Source organism: Apteryx rowi, unplaced genomic scaffold (assembly GCF_003343035.1).
Source record: "Apteryx rowi isolate R43461 unplaced genomic scaffold, aptRow1 scaffold_119, whole genome shotgun sequence".
NCBI classification, from domain to species: Eukaryota; Metazoa; Chordata; class Aves; order Apterygiformes; family Apterygidae; genus Apteryx; species Apteryx rowi.
In genome coordinates, this window is record NW_020447408.1 from 798,996 (window position 1) to 821,362 (window position 22,367).

The 22,367-nt window shown below is 41.3% G+C and overlaps 1 protein-coding gene across 1 annotated transcript; it reads left to right on the forward strand.

The window, feature by feature from the left end:
• The first annotated feature begins 619 nt into the window (after nt 1-619).
• SCNN1B (sodium channel epithelial 1 beta subunit) lies at nt 620-16,145 on the forward strand. Its single transcript, XM_026085988.1, has 12 exons — nt 620-935; nt 1,841-2,159; nt 3,072-3,265; nt 5,376-5,479; nt 5,966-6,129; nt 7,119-7,226; nt 10,485-10,602; nt 11,408-11,483; nt 11,676-11,733; nt 13,045-13,106; nt 15,025-15,100; nt 15,604-16,145. The coding sequence occupies exons 1-12, from the start codon at nt 625-627 to the stop codon at nt 15,982-15,984; spliced, it is 1,971 nt and encodes a 656-aa protein (XP_025941773.1). The 5' UTR covers nt 620-624; the 3' UTR covers nt 15,985-16,145.
• Nucleotides 16,146-22,367: the final 6,222 nt, after the last annotated feature.

Consider the following 22,367-nt stretch of genomic DNA (forward strand, 5'->3'; position numbering starts at 1 on the left):
AGAACCCAAGGCATTTTGCACAAGAGCTCAGTACGTTTGTTTTCTCCATTAGCTGTACAATATAACATATTGCAGCAGGAGCACAGTACCCAGATCACCCACCCTCACCAGTGCATGATCTGCCTGGCCTTCCTGGCCACTTCTGGCTGAATGTGCTGTAGGCACAGAAGTACATGTTTTCACATAATACATCCACTTCCTAAAAAGCTTGCAGTGTATTGTTATTTATTGTAACATCTAAATGGCCTGGAAGCTAGCACTTTGTAAGTTAACTGGTAGGCACAGAAATTTCAAACAGGTCTAAATAACTTAACCCTCATGGGAACAGAAGGAACACCAAAAAGGAAGTGACAGAAACATTTGCCACTTTGAAACTGCAAGGCAGAAATCTCCAGCTTGTACCTTCTCAAGGATTTAAGGGCTCCGTGTTGTTTCACTAGTACTGCATAACCCTGAAGAACATCTGCTCTAAATTTCTCCAAGCTTATAAATCTACAGTCATATTATTATATAATTATTCCAATTTTGCTTTGTTGACAATACAAATACATTTGGCATAATACAAACTCCTGCTTCTTAAAATTGATGTTTTGATATCTTTTTTTCATGTTTACAGACACCAACATGAACCTGAAGAAGTATTTCATTCGAGCACTGCACCGTCTCCAGAAAGGCCCTGGCTACACATATAAAGAGCTCCTGGTCTGGTACTGTGATAACACCAACACACATGGCCCCAAACGCATCATCAAAGAGGGGCCAAAGAAGAAATTCATCTGGTTTTTCTTGACTTTGCTCTTTGCATCTCTGGTCTTCTGGCAATGGGGTATCCTCATTAACACATACCTCTCCTATAATGTCACTTCATCTCTCTCCATTGGATTTAAGACTATGAAGTTCCCAGCAGTCACAGTCTGCAACGCCAACCCTTTCAAGTGAGTTTTTCCTTTGCCTAATTTATCCAATCGTGCATTAACACACTGAATTATATTGCTAGCATAAGATGCTGTAGATCGGTTCCTGTCTCATATTGTATTAGGAGCATCAATGAAAATTATCATTTGAGGCACCAACTGGCAGTAAAAAACAATCAGAACAATATAAAAATGAATGGCTCATATCCAAAGAAAGGCTTCTGTACCTGCAAGTTTGTCTGTTTTTCCTTATTGTATCAGATAATCCAATAATGGTTATTGCCTCCCTGTAAACTTTGCCTGGCTCAGAGAAAACTTTAAAGTTACGACTAACTTGTCACAGCCAAGATCAGTCTCTTGATCTTTCCCCACAATTCCTTTCTTTACTTCTTCCTCTCCATGAACATATCTCTTATCACTTATACGCCTGTCATTAAGAGCTAGTTAAACACTAGTATCTGCTCCAAGTTACAGTATTATAACTCCAAAATAACTTCAAAGGAGTAACTGATTTTGTTAGAGTTACTTCAGATTTATATCCATGCAGTAGTGTAGTCCAAAATGAGATGCTTACAGCTGACACACAGGAAAGTGTGGGTTTTTTTCCTCTCTCCTTGCTAGAGATATTTTGTGTAAATTAGTAGTGAATTGTTTGAAATGCAATAATGTCAGTTCTGTGAAGTACAGCAAGTTCATCAGGACAGCACTTGTTGTTTATCTTCCAGTTAATTTTATGTCTGGTTGCTGCCCCACTTCTGGCTGCTAGGATACACATTTTCAAACTGGTTGTGCTTTGCGTGGAGACTCCCTTTGTTCTCCAATAAATCTTTTTGAAACAAGCTGAGGTCCAGTCTAATAGCATGACAAATTCTGTTTCATGCTGCTACCACCATTACACCACCTGGTAACTGCTGTTTGTCCTGCAGATATTCAGAGGTGAAGCATCTACTGAAAGAATTAGACAAACTCATTGAGGCAGCTCTGGAAAGGATCCTCCAGCCCACGCAAGGGGACTCTATCTTGCCCCTGCCACTAAACAGCAGTGAGAACATCTCCCAGACACTAGATCTGAGGCTGTGGAACCAGATACCTCTGGTCCTCATTGACGAGCACGACAAAGATCATCCTGTCATTGTGGATATCTTTGAGACCAACCAGACTGGCCCAGGGAACCAAACTGCTACTTCTCCTGTCACATCCAACACAACGTCAGAAGAAAAAAAATACAAACTGGCAGTGAAACTGGTAAGTGAGGGTCCCATGGTAACAAGAGCAGCTATACATCTTGCAAAAAACAGCAAGAGGGGAAGGGAGGAAGGACAGGCAGGGTGTGTTGGACAAGCCCTGCTGGAATGTAATGCGGAGATCAGGCCTCGAGGTGTCTCTTTATACCCAGCTGCCTGCTCCGTGTGTCAGCGCCGGCTCGCCCAGGGCCCTGGCCAAAGGCAAGGCTCTTTGCATCCCTGCAAGAACAGTCTTACTGTCTCAGTTGGCAGTTGCTCGAGGAGCACTGTAGTTTCATATCCACTTGTTGCTCGAGCTGGCATGCACAGATGATATAGCTGAGGGAATTCTTGCTCATGCTGGTGCCTGTGAGCAGCTTCTGCAGTACAGGGACATGTAACTCATGGGCAGTTTACCAGTTCTGGTATCTTATTTCAAGGCTTCAGGGCTGGAGGGAGGAGAGATTGAACAAGGCAGCATAGAGGTATTTTGTTTTAACAGTTTTTAAAATTTCACTGGGGGGGGGGGGTTGTCCTGATCCTTCTACAGGTTGCACACCAGACATCTGACCGAAGCTGCTGGGATTCTGCATGTGGGGCCTGCAGCAGGATCGTGCCCTAAATATAACAGGGAACCCAGCCAGGAGCCATGTTAAGTTAGTGCATGATGAATTTAGGTAGCTGCAAAACAGATAATGATTTCAGTAAGATCAACAAGTTCCTCATGCAGAAGTGAACAGACACAGTGATTGACAGCCATTTCCGCAGTGCCTTTCTGGCCTTACCTCTTTTCGGTTCCACAAGAGCAAGCAGATAGGGCTGGCTGAAGGCATAGAAGGAAAGGAAGTACTCTTTGTATGTTCCCTTTTGTTTTCCTGTTGTCTTCTCTCGAAGCCAGCTCACCATTTAAGGCCTAACTCCTGTGTGTCTCCAGTGCAGCCATCAGGGCTCCAACGACTGCATCTACAGGAACTTCACCAGCGCGGCGCAGGCGGTGACTGAGTGGTACATTCTGCAGTCCACGAGCATCCTCTCCAAAGTCCCGCTGCAGGAAAGAATTAGGATGGGCTACCAAGCAGAGGACATGATCCTAGCATGTCTCTATGGGGCCGAACCCTGCAACTACAAGTACGTGTATACCGAACTTCTCGCCTTTTCCTGTCGTGTCAGAACGGCTACAGCTAAAGGGATGGCAGCATTTTTTTTTTCTTTTTAAGGTATATTATCAGTGGATAAAAAGATTTCTGCTTGTTCTTAAATCTAACAACATTTCCCATAGGGTTTCTGGATGTGATGCTGGTTGAAATGGTGTATTTTGAGATAGAGCTGGCTCGAGTTTTAGACTTCAGGTTAATTTTAGATAGAAAAGCTACCTAAGCTTTATCTGGTTTCTGAGTGGGCTCGTATAACCTCTGCTTACATCCATGTACTACTACCAGCTAGTTCAGGTTTACTTCTGGAAGCAGATTCAAGTTACATCTTAATCAGCTTGAACTTCTTCACTTTTCCCTGCTTAAAATGCTAATGGTCATAGGCTCTTACTTGCCAGTAAGAAAACTTTATTGGTGAAGTTCTGATGGGAATCTTACTTTAGATGTTTGTATTTATTAGCAAACAGTTCACAATCAGCAGATAAATTCACAAGAAGTTTTGCCAGTCTTATTCTGAATTAGAGAGAGTGTGTCTAGCATGACAAAGGAATTTGTTGGCAAAATTCTATTAACTCCTTTCCTTATTAATTGATAGACGTGCTATGGAAGACATATAAATCTAATATATTAAAGAACTGCAGGGTCAGCAGTAGTTTAGCTAGTACTGACAGCCCTTGAAGTCTGCGGGAATTTTATGCATTTTGTACCTATATGGCTGGCCTCTGATCTTTTTAATTTTATTTCTTCCATTTGCATTAAGTAAAAATGTCTCATGTAATGCTGATTTATCCACTACTGTTGCTGTCAGAAGATGAGTTGTTGGTGGCTTAAAAATGGCAGATTTTTTTTGTGGGGCTCTGACCTGAGAACTTGCCCCATTATATAATGTAGTTTTGTCTCTGTAGCTTAAACAGAGAATCTATGCAATGTTGATGCCTTTGCCTATGAAGAAAGGCCCTGAAATAGTTGAAGTCATGTTTATGTTTATTTTGCTTTTCTGACAGCAATGACTCTTCATGAATGAAGAGTCAGTCTGCAAGAAACCTGGGCACCAGTGACTGATCTGTGTATTCTTTCAGAAAGAGTTTGGGGCCACGTTTCTCCCCTCTTTCTTTCTGAGGGGAAACTGCGTGCCAAAACACACTAATGATACGCTTCTCTACAGGGGCATACACTCCTTATCTTTTGGTGCAGGACACCCCTACACAGCACACTGCTGACTGCTGTAGTTCTTCATCCTCCAGCTAGCCTTTCACAGAGTCTTGGGTCAGTGAGTCTAGCAATGAGAATGAGAACTTGGAATGAGGCAATGAGCTCTAGCCGTGAGGCTGGCTCCTCTAGAGCTATGGCCAGATTATTCAGACCATCAGATAAGACAATACACCCCTTACTTTGCACATCAGAGCAAGACCCAGAAATAAGACAATTTTAATTTTGGATGGACCATTTTGTTCATGACCTATGGAGACTAACACCACCAGTGAGACCTTCACTGAATATTTAGTGATAACCAGCTGCCAGCTCAGGTTTTGAGTCAGTGTACCACTTGCGTAGAAGTACAGCCCTCAGTTACACCATCACGTTTTACACAAGGCTCTGAGAAATGCATTTAACCCATTGCTGTTTCTTGTGAATGGCAAATTTATATACCCAGTTTTGAGAAATGTGAGTGCAGAACAGCAGCCCAGACTGCAGAAAGTTTTGCAAGCAATATCACCTTTTTAAGGAATGTAACACAATTATTAAAGAACTAGATACAACACCAACCAAATCTGTTACTGTAGCTCAGATCAAGCAATTATTTCTTTTTGTCTCACCTGTGACAGACTATTCCTTTGCATTATGACAAAGCGTTACCCTCAGTGGCTGTGTCTCAGAACATGCCAGTACCTTGCTTCTCTGTTTTTCAACAGCAGATTGATTGAAATTATATTAGCTGAAATTTTTAATACAGGTGTTTAACAAGTTAAGCAATTTAAAGTGAATCCTAGACCAAGTTGCCAAAAACCTGTCCCACTAGAGCCATTATTTTATAACCTTTTAGTTTTCCCCTGAGTGTCATAGTTTTATATGCATGATTCTTTCAGGAATTTCACCCAAATCTATCATCCAGACCATGGGAACTGCTACATCTTTAACTGGGGCATGGATGAGGAGGCTTTGAATTCTTCCAACCCTGGAGCTGAGTTTGGTAAGAAAAAGCTCTGCTGAAGAAGAAGGAATTAAAGGAACAGAAGCGCTGTGAAGTATTCTGTCTCTCAGCAGCAATTTTTTTTTTTTTTTAACATATAACAGATTTATGATTTCTATTTCTCTAGAGCACTACAACAGGGAACAACTGTTTTCCAGAAGGGAATAAAGCCCCCAAAGGGAAATGCATTGCACAGAAAAAAGTAATACGACTACAATTAGTAGAAATGTAATGACATTTAAAAAACATCCACATAGCTGAAGTATCTGAGAGAATGTCTGAACAATCAGATGTTTCCATTCTGTGCATTTGCCATCATGCATACTTATGCACATGTAACACTGACCATAACAGACAGTATCTTCCCCCAGGGAACGGAGATTTCTGTGCACGATGAGAAGAAAATATTCTCATTGTTTTTCCAAAGACTTACATTTCAGTACAATTCTGCATTTCATGTTCTGAATATTATGTTTGGTGTCACAGGGCTGAAGTTAATTCTGGACATCAGCCAGCAAGACTATATCCCCTACCTGTCATCAGCTGCTGGGGCTAGGCTAATGCTGCATCAACAGAAGAGCTTCCCATTTCTTAAGGATCAGGGCATCTATGCAATGGCTGGGACGGAAACCTCTATTGGCGTATTAGTGGTATGTGTGGCATTCCTCTAGAGCAAATTGTCTGAGAATAATGTTATCTGATGGGACTGCAACCAAGTTTTTCAGTCTTGGCTGAACTGGCTCAAACCAAAAGAGTCAAGGTATATGCTAGCTATGGACTGGAACAGTTTATGGAAACTTTTATGTAACTGTCCTGGCAAAGTGCTTTAGTAAAGCCAAAATACTGAGCTCAAGTGACTGTTCCTTCTTCTTGTAGTATGTCAGAGGGTTCATTGCTAAAACATGCTGTTGACATTTCACACTAGACCCAAGTTATGGCTGGCACCTCTGGTTAGGGCACCTTTTCTTGACCCCCAGGTTCTCCCAGAGGTACAGTCAACTTGAAAAGAGAACCTTTTCTTTAGCTGGGATATTCTACTACAGTTACCATTGTCACCATTTTCTTCCTGGAACTGCACATGTAGTCAGCATGTATCACATTTCTTTTTCAAATTCTGTGAATAAAATGGTGTATATTTTGGTTAGCTATTGATGTTTTCTGCGGGCTGTACCTCACCCAGCTTTTGCCACAACAACTCCTCCCTGCAGATGTCCGGTTACACTTGTTAATGGCCAGAAAGGCACCTACGACAGGACAAGGGCAGGCTGGACAGCCCGAGTCCATCACTCATCTCTAAGAGACAAATCACTGGGAGGAGGGAAGCAGAATGAAAAGGTCTTTTCTGCTTGATGTAGAAAATGGCTCCCATAGAAAATGTATGTGACAGAACTGCAACTCTGTTTAAATACTGTGTCCTTGAATACATCATCTATGTTATAGCTTCTTGATCTGGCCTGGTGGAATAGCTGTATCTTTTCAGGCATTTTTCAGCTCTTCCTTCTATGATTCTTTGATTTTTTTTCCACAAAGACAGCAGGGAATACAGGAATTACAGAACCTCTGGCCAACTAGGACCAAGGACACAGGGAGGAGCAATAACTTAAACATACATAAGTTTGCTGTTTCAATTTTCTTTCAGGATGAACTGGAACGAATGGGTTATCCCTACAGTGACTGCACTATGAATGGGTCTGATGTCCCAGTAAAAAACCTATATAGTGAATATAATACTTCCTATTCCATACAGGTAAAACATGTTTTCAAATCAAACAAGGTTGTTTAGGAAAAATCTTCAAAGCAACTAAAAGTATTATTAGCACACAGTGTTACTAGAGGATCAGCAAACAAAGTAGAACGCATAACCTAAGCACAGGAACTCTTTTTTTCTGGCAATGCATCAAGACCTGAGTCTGAACACTCAGTAGCCTCAGGTTTGGAAACAATCCCATTGAATCCAATGGAAATACCTGTATGTTGCAGGATCAAAACTTAATGATGTAAGGAATAAAACCTACATCAAAAGATGAGGAATATTGCTTTGGCAGACAGCACTGTTTAGTATAGTATTCAGTCTTCATTCTTGCATCAAAACTGCTCCATATGCAAGGAATGTGTATCAATAGTTATTTTTCCCTTATGCAGGTATGAAGTTTTCTTTCATTTTGAGAGGGATGAAGATGGTCTTTTCTGTCATTTTCTCAAAGCCTATAACACAGCAATCTCCCAGAGTCTCTGTTGTTGCATGGGATCCCGGTATGCATGACRTACCAGCAAAGTGATAATTTGCAGACGAAAAAGCAAAATGTTTTTACCTCTACATATGATCACTATTTAATGCTGGTCCCTTTTTTGCACACTGTTGCCTCAGAATTCAGCTCCCCAAAGCGGAGGGTTCCCATTCATCCTGAAAACAAAACAAAGCAACAACAGGGTGAACTTGGTCCCTCTGTTTAAAACATCCATTTCTGTTCCCCTGATGCGTTCTTCAACCTTGCTTGCCCCTCTTTTGGCTTACTGAGCAACCTGATTTATTATCATGCTTTGATCAGTTACTGCTTCAGCTAAGAGGATGAAAACTTAAACATAACTAATCAGATCTCTCGCACTCATCAAGCCTGGCTCCTCATGTCCTCTCTGCACTGGTTTCCCTAGGAGATATTATGGACCATTAGAGAACTAGAATTACGTATCCAGAAAGGCAGACCTGAGAGTGTTGGAAACGTGCTGAAACTTTTACTAGTTTTGGCTCATACCAGTTCCTTAGTATCTTAAGAAAAACTAGAAAAGTATTTCTTCCAGTGTGTCAGTTTAGAGTGAAGAGCTCCCAGTCCCTACCTGGGATCTGTAAAGCAACTTCAGATGGCCCACCTGCACAGCAATAGGCTACAGATCAGTTTTTGCCCTTTCAGGGTTCCTTTAAAAGAGTAACTGATCATACAATGTCATTAAGGCAATTAATTTCTTTTTCAACTGTGAGAATATGTTTAGCTTTTGCAGTTTTGGGGATTGACTGAAATCTTTTAATTATCTGTAGATCAACTGGCAAGAGGTAGACATCTAATCATTACCTATGTTCATCAGGAGAACTTCTTTAAACTCAAGGGATTATTGAGCAATCAGCATAACTTCATGCACTACCGTAATTGTAATAGCAAAGCTATTCAGTGTGGAATAATCTCAAGAGCCTTCCTGCAAGGGAAACGGTTACTGCAATTCTAGAAAGCTTTTGCTGAGACTTTAATGTGACAACTTTTCATAAAATAGGATGTTTCCTGCTGCTCTGGATGCTCTGGGAGGATAAAACTATCTGGATAACTATTCTGCTCCTTGTTTTAACCATGATATTGCTCTAATGTGCAAAGAAGCTTACATTTTGTGCACACAAGCAATATTGCTACTGCTCTGACAGGGGCTAAATATACAGAAGGTATTTCTCACCTGAATACTTCAGTTCTTTTGTAATCCTTTTCTCTTTAAGAGAAATAAGTCTTTTTTTTTTAAACACTGAAAATGCATGCTTATTTTGGATATGGAATGAAAACATACCTTTGTCTTTTCTTCCCTTCAAAATTAGGATGAGAAAATTGAGTGTTTGTAACCTTGAATCTGTAATAAAAATACAGTGTAGACATTAAGCACCGGTTAATTTGTAACAAAGGCTTTAACACAATGGAGACAAATTTCTTAAGGGTGAGATCTGGCAATAAAGAAAACATCAAAAAATTTTGGGGTTATTTACAAATGACTGAAGAATAAATCTCAGGCAAGGTGAAGAGTTTTGGTCTGCCAGGTTTTTTATATTTCTGCCTTTATATAATTATAACAATTGGACCACTTTACCCTACATTTTAAGATGCTTGTATAATATTTAAGCAAATACTTGAAATGATTGCATTATTACTTAGAAGTTGCTGAATGCTGATTCAGGTTCTATGTCCACATAATTCATGTCACTTCAGAGACCTCTCAACAAAATCAAACTTTTTCATCACTCTCTGATTATAGTGAATTCTATAAGCATTTCATAGTGCACAGAACTCTCTGATTTTTCCACCCAGCTTACACTGTTAAATTTAATTATCTTTTCATAAGCTTTGTTATTGCTTTGTGCATTGTTTCATCAAAAATCCCACTCCAATATCTGATGATTAACTTCATGCCTCACTGAGCTAATGATAATGTTGCAGCCCAGGATCATATGCTGTTGAAGTTGCAGCTGTATTCCTTTCATGGAGAGAAACAGATGCACAGATAAGATAATCTGGATTTCTAAAACCTGCTCTTTATGTTGAAGTATTTTTAAAGTCTGGCCTTTTAAAGTAAGAACCAGCCCTTTGTCAATATGTCATATAAAGCCTGGGAACAACAGCAGTGTCTATGGGTGTAATAGAACAAAAGTTTTTGGGTTTTTTTTTTTGGAAACTCCATACAATTTCCCTGGAACTCCAAAATAATTAAGAAATGAGCATTTCTTGTGTAACTGGGAGCAGGCTGTTTAGTTCTCTGTGACTTCTGTAAGGTGAATCACCCCCAGTTAGCTCCCAACTACAATATACTTTGAAATCTGGAGGAGCAGTAGTAAAAATGCAATGTAAAGAAAAATGTAATTGCAGTGCAACTGTAAACGTGATAGCTTATTTACCTCCATCATCTGTCCATTGAAATCACAGACTGTAAAACCAGTGTCATTTGGGACTTATTTCCATAGCCTCTCATGGCACTTAGAGATGCACATGTGTAAGCTGAAGAAAGAAGTTGCTCTCTTTATGCTCACTTCCATCTGCAACAGCAAGTCATGCAGTGTAGCACACTGTGCAGAACTGGCTCCCTGAGCACCTTTAGTTTTCTCTCAATGTGTAACTACAAAAAACATCTCTTCAGTGCAAAAGAGAGGAAGATATCTAGGTTCTCATAGAGTATATAAACATCAGCAACATAGTGCAACACAGAGATCACCATGAGAGTATATCCCAGTTCTAAGCAGCTCCCTGTTCCCTTTTTTCAGGCTTGTCTGCGCTCTTGTTTCCAAAATCGCATGGTTGAAATCTGTGGATGTGGTCACTATATGTTTCCTTTACCTGAAGGGGTAAATTATTGCAATAATGAAGATAACCCAGGTTGGGGTAAGAACATGAACAAAACTAATTATACAGCCTTCCCAAAGGTATTGGCACACAGGAAGGGAGGGAGCATGTTTTATTAGTATTGCAAGTGCAACAAGTGAATTGCTTTTGCTTATATAAATTCTTCCCTTGCCTGTTAGGGTCAGTGACAGATAGACTAGGAGAATTCTTGGCGCTGACCAAAGGCTAAGGGATCTCAGCTTCCATACTGGCTTAGTTCAGGTTTCTCCCAGAAAGACAGGCTGGCTCAAGCTGGCTCAAGCACTGTGGAAGATAGCAGAAACTTCTTGACACCAAAAAAAAGAAAGAAATGTGTAGTACTTCAGGTCACCAAGCATGAAAAGTTCAGGTCCTGAAATAAACTTGCCCATCCCTATATAAGTAGGCACGATTGACTCTTGTAAGGAAACACAGAGTCTAACAGCAATCAGTCATGTTTGCTCTGGACAGACCATTTGAGAGGTCTCGTTCTCTCGCAACAGCAGCTTATGGAAAAAGGAATGTAAAATGCCAGCTGCATTGCAATACTCTGATATAGGCAAAAGACCATCATACTGCCGGAACTGGCAAAGGTTGTACCTAAAATACTGATTCTCTGTAAAAGCTATCTATCTGCAGAAAAGTATTAAATTGTCTAATCGCTTTGCCTGAATTTTTGAGGAAAAGAAGGTTAGAGGGGAAGAAAGCAAACTTGCACAGCAGGCTCATACTTAAAATATTTCTTTTTTAAATACAAATAATATAATCCAGATAAGCTGGGTTCTCATCTAAACAGACGCTTTGATTTTTTGTTTTCACCAAACAGCATATTGCTATTCATCCCTGAGATCAAGTATAAGACACAGACAGTTTTGTATTGACTCTTGTAAGGAAACATGCAAGTAAGTACACAAACTATTTCTGGCAGCTTTAAAGGTGGAGGGAATCCTGCATTTCGTCTCCCATCAATTCTGACCTTTATAAAACTGCAGCAAATCTTTTGGGGTTGCTTATCTGAAACAGAACTAAAGTTCCAATGACTTTGGAGAAGGGGAAATTTTGTATTGATTCATATTCCTCTTTCTGCTTTCTAGTGACACACAATATAAAATGACCATCTCTATGGCAGACTGGCCATCTGAAGCTTCAGAGGTAACACCAATTTCTTGTTTTAAAACATTCATTAATAATTAGATGTTCTTAACCACGTGAATCACTTGGTATTTTTAGAGTTAATGTTCAGGTAGCAAGCACCTCTTTGCTAAATTATACATTTTCAGCATACAAAGACTAGCTCCAGTGCATGAAACAAACAAGGAGTGGCATCCCCCCAACATTGGCACTTCCTTTTTGTGGTCTTGCACTAAACAGTTAACAACCCAAAGATGAGTAATCACGTTCCCATGTAATGCAAATACGGAATAGGCACGGTATAGGCTTTCTTTCTATGAGTTTGCTGGCCAAAATATAGAGAACTAGTGCTTAGCTTCATTGTTGCATTATAAATTTTGCCTAATTCACAGTCACAGTATGTTTTGTTTAATCCACTTACCAGGACAACTTCCTGAGAAGGAATATGGCACCTGTGTGGTTTCATGCTCTTTCAGGAGTAGAGAACAACCAGAAACAGAGCCACCTTTGTACACACAAGCGTAGTCTGAGGCAGATAAGATGTGATAAGATCTCATGGGCTCGCTAAAGAGAAAATGAATACTCCATTTGGATCACTCATTAAATGCTAAAGATTAGGCAGTGTCAAAGCTACACATGCAGTCTTACCTCTCTTTCTTTACCCATAAACATTACAGGACTGCTTGCATGACTGTTTTCTCTCTTGCTAAGTGTTTGCCACACAGTATTCTTACAGCATCATAGATAAAGGTATGACATCCTTTTCTGTGCAGACAGTGTTCCCATGTCATCTCCTACTAGGTACAGTAGGTCTCATGACTTCACTGGTTGTAATCAACTTCAAAGGAGATTTTAAACAGGCATGGTGATCTAACTTATCCTAGCACCAAGGACTTCACACATATCCCTTACATGAAAACTTAATCTTTAATACTGGAATTGGTAAAACTACAGCCAGGGTAACTGCTGTCACAGCACGCATGCAGCCATAGCAAAAGCGTGCTTGTCCGAAGGCATCTACAAGTTGCCAAATGTAGGAGCTACAAGTGGGTAAACAAGCATGTGTGACTTACAGACTCACTGCACTGATGGAAAATGCAGCTGCAGTGCTGTTCTGCACTCGACATCACCAGTGAATGCAAGCACAGAGCAGATCGAGGCAGTGTGGGTACCTGTTGTAACTCTTAGACAAATCACATAGTGGGAGTGTTCTTAATCCAATAGAGCTGTATTAAAGAATGTTCAGCACAGATTTTTTATTCCTGGGGTTCCAGCCCAGGCAAGTGCTTAGAGAGGATGCTTCTCAGTTCTGAATAAATTTTATTTTCCTAGGATTGGATTTTCCATATATTGTCTTATGAAAGGGATCTGTCAACAAATGTGACTCTGGACAGGTAAGTGAAAGGAGCAACCACTTTATCTTCTCTAATGAGCCTGTTAACATTAGATTGACATGAACCTTGGCTATCAGCCAGAGCACACATGTGCTTATGCAGGAGAGAGAACAAGACTTGGCACATGCTTTCCTGGAAGATACGTAAAGTAAATCTCAAATGCACTTCATGCATATTCTGTATTCTCCATAGTAACAAACTAGGTAAGACAAAAACCCAGATGTGCAGTTAAACTAAAATGAACATTAAACACAGCACCTCCCATCAGTTGCATATAGGAGCTTGGAGGCTTTAAAGCTACGAAATCCGTGAACTTCCAGTGTTCAGCTCCTGTATCATAATGTTCATGCTTTTATACTTACATCTCTGAATATTCCAACAGCAGCAGCAGCAATAGGTTGGACACAGTGTCAACAAAATTGACACTGACTGAATTATCCTTTGATAACCTAAACCCTGAAACATGGGGAAAAGAAGAGGCATCTTCCCCAAGGGGAAAAAAAAAATAGAGAAACAGGAAACAGTTTCATAAATATTGGTTGCAAATGCTAAACCCCCTGTAATGAGGAGGCTGCTGGTTTAACCCACGTGCAGTTAATGTGAAATAACAGTCTTGTGCTGGGAACGTCAGGCCGAGTATCAGTGAGAAATGAAGTCAGGATTACTTCCTGAACAGATCTGTAATCCTGAACTCTATGGTAATTGGTTTGTCTAGACCTAGGTACCCAGAATGAGGTGTGCTGGCCAAGGCAGGGCCTGGAGGGTGTCAGCAGTTGCAATCCATTTGCCCAAGGATGAACACACAAACCAGTTTTCTGGTCCTGTGCTAACTGGAGCATTAACAAGAGGCTGACCACAAGAAATCTGGCAGACATGAGCAGAATCAGCAGAACAGCAATGCTGTTGGAGGAGTTGTATGAAAATAAAAGCACTTAGAGCAAGAGATACAGCATCTGTGAGAAAGACCAAGTTCTGGATCAAACAGAAGAACCAGGAACAAAGCTCCTATGAGAGTTTTCTAACCCTAGAATAATATTGTTGTCAGAAAAGCATGTCAGAGAATAAGGCAGAAACAGGCACCAGGACAGAGGATTATAAGAAGAGACAATGGCCAAAATGTTTATATTTCAATGCTAAATTTAGGCACCGAGAAATCTAGGCAATAAGAAATGACCAGATTTAGGGAAGCACAGACAGCTCCCATGACACTCACTGCGAGTTGCTCGCTACGTCTGAAAAGTCAGTTCTCATGGAGGTTTAGAAGCCTAGTGTTAGCACAAAAGGCTAATGTTAGAAGCCTAATATTAAGCCATTTATTACAAAACAACCTTCTGGAAAGCTACAAAGCTGTAATTCAGCACCTCCCTCACACCAGGATCTTAAAGAAAAAACAAAAAAAGATACTCAAGTTCTTCATAGTGAGCAAACCCCAAAATCTCTCTGACGTACTCTGCTTCCAGGACAGAACTCAGAGTAAGATGGTTAAACAGGACATGCATATTTGTTCCTGGCAGACTGGAGCAGTCATTCATGACACAGCCGCTCTGTCTCTGGACACAAGAATATGAGAAGTGGGGTACTGAAGGGAGAGGCAGTAGCCCTTTTAGACCAACTGAGGCAGCTGGAAAACACAAAGCAAAAAGCTCCAAAGAAGCTTCAGATGCGCAAGTCTTTCTTCAGGAGGATTCAGGCTGTGAAGTACTTGAGAACAAACTCCCTCTTCCAGCATGTATTTTGCAGTCAGTAGCTTTTTTTTTACTTCTTCCACCTAACAGGCAGAAATTTGAGTGGAAACGGTTATGAACTGTCCCCTACAGCACTGCTCTGAGAAGCTGTTCCCAACATACAAGCATTTAAGTACATACATGGGACATTTATAGCTTGAATTTGTTCTTAAGTCATTTTTTGTTTCCTACAGAAATGGAATCATCAAGCTGAACATTTACTTCCAGGAATACAACTACCGAACAATCTCAGAGTCTGCTGCCACAACCGTGAGTGCAGGATTAGATGCTCTTTCTGTGTGATGCCACAACACAACACCCAGCAAGCATATGCTGAAATAAGTCACACACGCAGGCCTAGGAAGGGTAGTCAGCTTCCCAGAGAGACTAGTTAGAATATCTGGAGATGCCCTTCACAAGGACAATGTTGAGTACCTCTATGCTGCTGCCTCCCCTATCCACTGCAAAGAAGGGGCTGCAGAAGTAGCCTTCATCAGCTAATTCATAGCCCCTTGTTTATTATTCCCTCCCACCTCTCTTCCCCATTGTCAGTCTGAGACAGGTCACTGAGAAGCAGTGTCAGACATCTTCGCAGGAGCATGCAACCTTTACAGAGTAGCACCTGCAAAATGAGGGACTCAGCAGAAACATTACTAGGTAATATCAACACCTGTACTGCCCTAGATCAACATCAAAACACAGTAAATGCCTGGGGCTTATCAGAGAACAGACTGGGTCTGCATTACCTCACTGTCCTCCTTTCCCGTTTGCAGATCGTTTGGCTGCTGTCAAGCCTGGGAGGCCAGTTTGGGTTCTGGATGGGGGGCTCTGTGCTGTGTCTCATAGAGTTTGGCGAAATCATCATCGACTCTCTGTGGATCACCGTTATTAACATCATCAGCTGGTGCAAGGGCCTGAAGCAGAAACGAGCCCAGGCACGGTACCCAGATGCACCTCCCACAGTGTCGGAGCTGGTGGAAGCTCACACGAACCTCGGGTTCCAGCATGAAGATTCCAGTCCTATTCCCAGAAATGAAATTCATCTTAATGAAGTGCTGCCCCCTGAGCCTGGCACCCCTCCGCCTAACTATGACTCCCTCCGCGTACAGCCTCTGGATGTCCTTGACTTGGACAGTGATGCAGAAACTGAATAAGCAGTGCACCCCATTACCTCCTAATGGCCGCTGATGGCAGACCTGCTATCACTGTGCTTAATTTGTCACTTACTGAGCTATGTTCTACTCTTTATCAAAAACAGGAAGGAACTAAAAAGCCCTCACTGTCCTCCCCACCTCAATGTAAAATGTTCACTGTGAAGAAGCTCTTTCTAATAAACCCTGTAATAAATCTCATGGAGTCAGCATCAGGCTGTGGCTTTAGTATATAGAGCTTGTGTAAATCAATACCGCTATATAATCATAAATCACTAATTCTTTTTAACAAGTAGTTTTGCTTACTTGTAGGTGGAAAGTACTTCCCAGCAAGAAGTGCAGGGCAGAGAGCAGCTTTGAAAACATCATGCTTCTAGGTATATGGCCAGGAGATCAGAACCAATACTGTACCAGTGGTAGCAGGAAGCTGTTAAGCAGAAGAACAAGAAAAGAAACATTACAAGGCAGGTAGTGCTGAGAGTAGACTAGGAAGTCCTTAAGACACAAGAGCAGATATATTGTCATGGCCTATTGGACGCTAAAAGACACCAGAGTTTGTGCTGCAATTGTGCTGCTTCATGGGTTGAATGAGAACTGTTGGGTCCCAGACTACTTTTGACTTCTGCATTTTTGCCTCTGAATGACCACAACATAAACAGAGTGTGTGTGGGGGAGGTTCCCAGAGCCCTTGCACTCTCTGTTTGTATTCTTTGCTCAGGATTTGTTAATGCCCTTGCTGCAGATGGGCACGTCTGTTAATATGTGTCAGAAATAAATACTCCAGACTCCAATAAAGATTCAGGTGCATGGAGGAAGTGCCAAGTCATTTAACAGTACCATTCTTGGCACAAAAAAAAAAAAAAGAAGTCACCTTTAGTGAATTTCCTCTTGGCAGTGGGTGAAGTTTAGTGCTGGTAAAAGGCTGCTAGCAGTAGCTTGGAACAAGGTAAGGTGCAGACTTCTCTGAAGAGAGAAGTCAGGCGAGTGCTGTGCTCGTCCCAACCTGGCTATTTCACTTGACAGAGGTCAGGGCTTTTGTTTCCTTACTATAACCAGGCTCCCAGCAGGACTTAGACCAAAGCAATTAACTCACTTGGCTTTTGGTTTATTTTGGACCACGGCTTTCCCAGGAGGCTCAGTGCCCCTCATAACCACATTGAAGATCTGTTTTACTGAAGTAGCTTTGCAAAACTTCAAGAGGAAACATGATAGTGTAGTTAAATCATGAGACTGGGAACAAGATGTTCTGGGCATTAGTCCCAGCTTGGCAGGCCCTGGCTACGTGGCCTTGGGCAGGCAGTCTCCCAGCACCTCCTCCGTAGGTGGAGTGACACCCTGGGGTTAGGAAGGCAAGGAGGGGTCCATGCTTCTCTGTTTGTATAAAGCTCTCAAAGCACATAGTGCTCTCGTACTAAGCTGTCAAGTGACAGCTTGCCCAGGGTCCCTTCATTCTTCATGAAGCCACAACCATGACACGCGATAATACAATTAGTGAATCTAGTTATTAAAAAACACGACAAACAGGACTTAGGAACTTGCTGATAGGGCCCAGCCTTGTGTAAGATCTTTCTTGCACCACTTACTTTTTCTGGGATTCAGAGTACTAGATGTTGCCTGTTAAGATACCATCGCTGCCCCACAAGCACAAACAGCAACAAATTCCTTTCATATGGGCCAGTCTTCTTCTCACATTCAGATATAAACATTTGGCATTAAGCACTTGATCCTATGCACGCTAAGCAATAAACAAACTGTCTGGAAACTGTGGATAATACAGAATCAAAGCTGAATATGTGCTATCCATCCCCATGAACTGGATCCTGCTGACACCTTGTCACTGGTCACAGCAGCAGAGCTCTGGGAAGGATGCTCGAACACTGGTGAAAAAGCAGATTTGATGTAACCCTGTAACACAGGTAGAAATCAGTTATAAATAAGGCATTCCCCAAGACCCCCCAAAAGTCCAGAGGGACTCCCATTGCCTCAATAGGGATGAGATTCTAGCCTGGATGTGAACATCTTCCTGAGGACTCCACCTTTGGGGTGAGAAATGGAAGTGCCTGGTCTCATTTGTGTTCTGCCATTTGTGCAGCCTGTTTTATGCATTTTTGCCAGATGGAAGGTTTCATGTCCTGCACACACACAGGTGAAAGCACAGATTAAAAAAAAGAAAGCAAAATCTTTAAGTTTATTGAATTCCTGGAGACATTCATGGCAATTATTTTTAAAGCAGGAATGTCCTCCAAATTAGCACGCTCACCTGGGCTAGAACCAGATATTGCTGGCCACTTTCTTTTTGCTTGCATTTCCTTTTTGTGTGTATCAACAAACAGAGTTAAGATACAGAGCAACAGATTTATCTCAAATAATTGTTTAGAACATAAAGTCCTTAACCATTGAAATTACAAGTCATTTCTATGACATGAGTTTCTTTCTTCTACTTAATGGACTAGACAGCCTCAAATCTCCAGTTTCAAGAATTTCAGTGATAAATGAATGTGGGCTGCGCTTTGTGATCTTTTTGTCTGATCATTTACACTTTCCGGAGCCTTTCACCACAGGAAACTATCTTAAAATTACTCACAATGGGTATTAAGGGCTTAAGCAAGGGTCCTAAAAGTTGTAGGGAATATCTATATTAAAAACAAACAAATATCATAGACAATTTTTAGGAATTTTGCATCTTTTTTATGTAGATCTAATTTCATTAGATTCATTGTGCCAATCCAAATGTCACAGAAGGAAAAGGAAAATCAAACCTATCAAACCCCTGTTTTGGTTTATTCCATTTACTCCACAGGAAGCTTATAATTATGAGAGAATGAACTTTTACCTCTTATTACTCAGGTTAACTTAGGGGGACAATGACTTCTTGAATTAGTCTTCATTGTTACTACCCACTTCTCCTTTGTAAGGAACTTCAGTGTTCAAAATTCTTTTGAAAAAGTCAAACCTTCAATTACTGGTGTATAGTTGGTCTAATACTGCTGCATTTACAATTATAATTATTAGCTAGAATATTTTATAAAACTTGATTCAGGAGTTTAAGTTTGGTGATTAGCTCCAAAAAATATTGGTAACTTAAAATAAAAAAAAGATTTTTTATTACTTCTGGTGTTCTGATATCTGAATTTTTACAGACCACATTTTCCAGTTTTACTTGGTCATCACAAGAGCAAGAAACTTAAACACTTTCTTTTAGTTAAATTTAGATTTTAAAATAATGGAACAATCCCAGGAGCCAGAGTTACAAGTTTCTCTGGCTATTCAGAAAGAGAGATGAGGATCAGGTAAGTTTGGTAGATATCCATGGAGTACTCAAAAATGTTCAAAAATGGGTAAGTTAACAAATCCTGTAGAGCCACACATTAGAGTGGATTTAAAAACAGTGCAAAGCTTTCACTATTGCTTCTTGATCAGTGCTTCAGAAATCCACGTGGCTGAAGCTTTTTGATTATGACAGTGATCGGAATCAGAGGCACAGGAAATAGCGTGCACACAGGGCTTGCACAGAACAGTTCTCTGGTTTGGCCTCTTGGCAGTCAGCAGTTTATGGACCTCCTGAGCCGAAGGCTGCATTTGTTTTAGTTGCCACTGCTTTAAAACCACAAAATAATTAGGTTATTTAGAAACTAACGTTCTGCCACTTGGCGAAGTAGAGCTTTCATTCGCATACCTTCCTAATCATTCTACTTGAACCAATCAATATTTTAAAGGCTTTTTAGCATCTGGAACGATTCTTCCAGAAGAAGCTTTGCCTCAGAAACAACATATGATTTTCTTTCATATATGAACAGCAGACTTGCTACATTACACTGGGAAAAGGAGATGACACTTTAATCCTTCAGCACTAGATTTCTTATTAATCTGAACAGTAAATACCCAGCAAACTCAGAAGTGTACAGAACTCATCCCTCACCACTGACCTTCCAAGGCTGAGTTGTTAATCTTGGTGATAAAATATATTTGTCCCTGATTTTGATTGGGATGAGGAGAGGAAAAATAGGGGTAATTTACAGTAAGTCTGCAGCCAGAGAATATCTAAAGTAAATAAAAGATATAAGTAATAAAGAGCCAAATTTAGGGAGCACCTTCTCAGAAAGTCCTTGTGCTACTCCCAGATTCTCATCTGTCAGTTGGTTTTCATTTGCGAAAGTGAGCAACCAGCAGCTTGCGAACACAGCTATTCAGGACAACCAACAACACGTGCAAGTAGGCGCAGTACGGAAATAATCTACTCCTGGTACATCATGAGCTAAGCAAGCAAGTAAAAACAACCGCAATAGTGACAGGGCAGATGAAAGGCGGTTAGGAAACTTGCTAAAGACAGTGGAATCCAGTTCTTACAGGAGTTGTCCTAGACTTTTCCTGTTTGACTCCTCGCTTCCCTTCTCCCTGACTAAAGGGATGCTTCCTGTACTGAACAGAATAAATCCACAGTGAAGTCTCCTTCACAAACTAGGACAGTTCCTGTGAAGTGACATTGTTTCAGCCCGCATGACAGCTGAATCAGAAACAAGTAGCTGACTCTCCCTTCCACCAACTCTACGCTCAAAACATGCAACCAAGCTAAGACTTTTATCTTCACAAAGACCTCTGATTTTGCAACAGTGAAAAAAACCTGCTCCCTCCACAAGGCACAACAGAGCAATTTGCTTAAGCTTATGCAGTAAAACACTAGGAAAGCTGAAAACAAAAAAGTGGGCATCTGCTCTCACCATCAGACAGCACTGCCATCATCACTTCCAATAAACCCAGCTGCGTGGGAATTCAAATAGCCATTCGAGCAAAGAGACATAAGATGCTTTTCCACAGCTCAAGTTTTGCCCTGAGCCTCCTCCTCGTGCTGATGAAGTAACGGTATCTGTGAGGAGTTAGCTGCAATGAGAAAGGGGAAGGCAGATTTCTGATCCCAGGCCAGCCCTCACCAAGGCACTTCTGGAATCAAGTCTTTAGGATGCAGGCTGGCTACGTCCTGCAGTGGGCTTCGACACCTGCTGCCGCAGAGCGGTAGCAAACAGCAGATGCAGCATCAGGTCTCAGACTGAGGAAATAGAAGAGCAGCTTCCAACTCCTCCAACCTTTAGCCCCAGCTGGGTGCCTGCCCAGGGCTATTTGCCCTGTGAACTGCGATAACAGTAGGCAAAGAGCAGCCTCAGAAATCCTCACTTTCTAGTTACAAGGCAGGAAAAGGATGGGAGAGGCACCAGCGATGAGATTTACCCCTTTCACACCAAGGGTAGATTGGAACAGCATGTACTCTGGCAGGACGCAGACAGTTTACTATTCTAGTTATTGCTGGTTTATAGAGGGTGTCTGGCAACTAATAAAGTGGAAAGTGCCTCAGGTACTAGACTTAGGCTCTTTACTAGCTTGGCTCTCTTTCCCAGATGGACTGATTGGTACACACAGATAAGCGTATGTGCGCACTGGGCTTTCTTCATGCTGCAGCAGTGCAGCTTCCAGAAGACTCATCTTAGCTGTGTGCACACAGGGCTGTCCAGGTAAAAGACTTCAAATCAGAGCCAAACGAAACACCTGAGAAGCCCCAATCTCACAGTACAGGATTTTCCATTTCATCTGGGGATTTTTAATTAAACTTTTCATACTCTGAAGGGAAATAAGTAATCAGCTAACTGAAAACACAACCAAGAAAAAAAAAAAGTGCAGAAAACATGCTTTAACTCCCTTCTCCAGTACTTCTTTTGCCAAAATTTGCTAAACTCAACAACTGCTTACAAGTACCCTGCTCCCCTCACCTCCCCAAACTGCATTTTTGGCAATAAAATATCCACATACAGCTGAGAAAAGCATAGGAATCCAGTTTCACCCAGAAAGCGTACAGCTGGTAAAACATAAGCTTGTATCTGGATGTTACATGTGTGCTATAAAACACAAGATGTTGGTATGACAAAAGCAGACATAGGACTGCCCAGAAAAAAGACGGATTTGGCAGCCATCAGCTTAGCAATAGCAACTAAGCACATAAGGTCACCCAGCAGAGAACGTATCAGACAAGAGAGTCCCAAAAGGGAACCACAAAATGCAGCACCACAGGCACAAGAAGCAATGAAGAAGTATGGGCAGCTGGAGTGAGGGCTGTCCAAAAGACAGGCTGCTGGGGGAAAAAAAAACAGTCAAAAAGCAAAGACATCAGAAAAATCTGCGGATCTGGCTAAACACTGATTAGAGCAGCCTGAAAGAAGTTAAGAAAAGAAGCAGAGAGATGGAAACTGGGAAACAAATTACTCAAAGGAGTCCGGGGGTGAACAAAAGGAGAAAACTGCAGGAGCAGCTACAGGTAGGGGGAAGACAAAGATTTTTTTTTTCCCCCCACTCCCTCCAAACCAGAAGATTTTGCACATGAGGTTTGACACAGCTGGCAT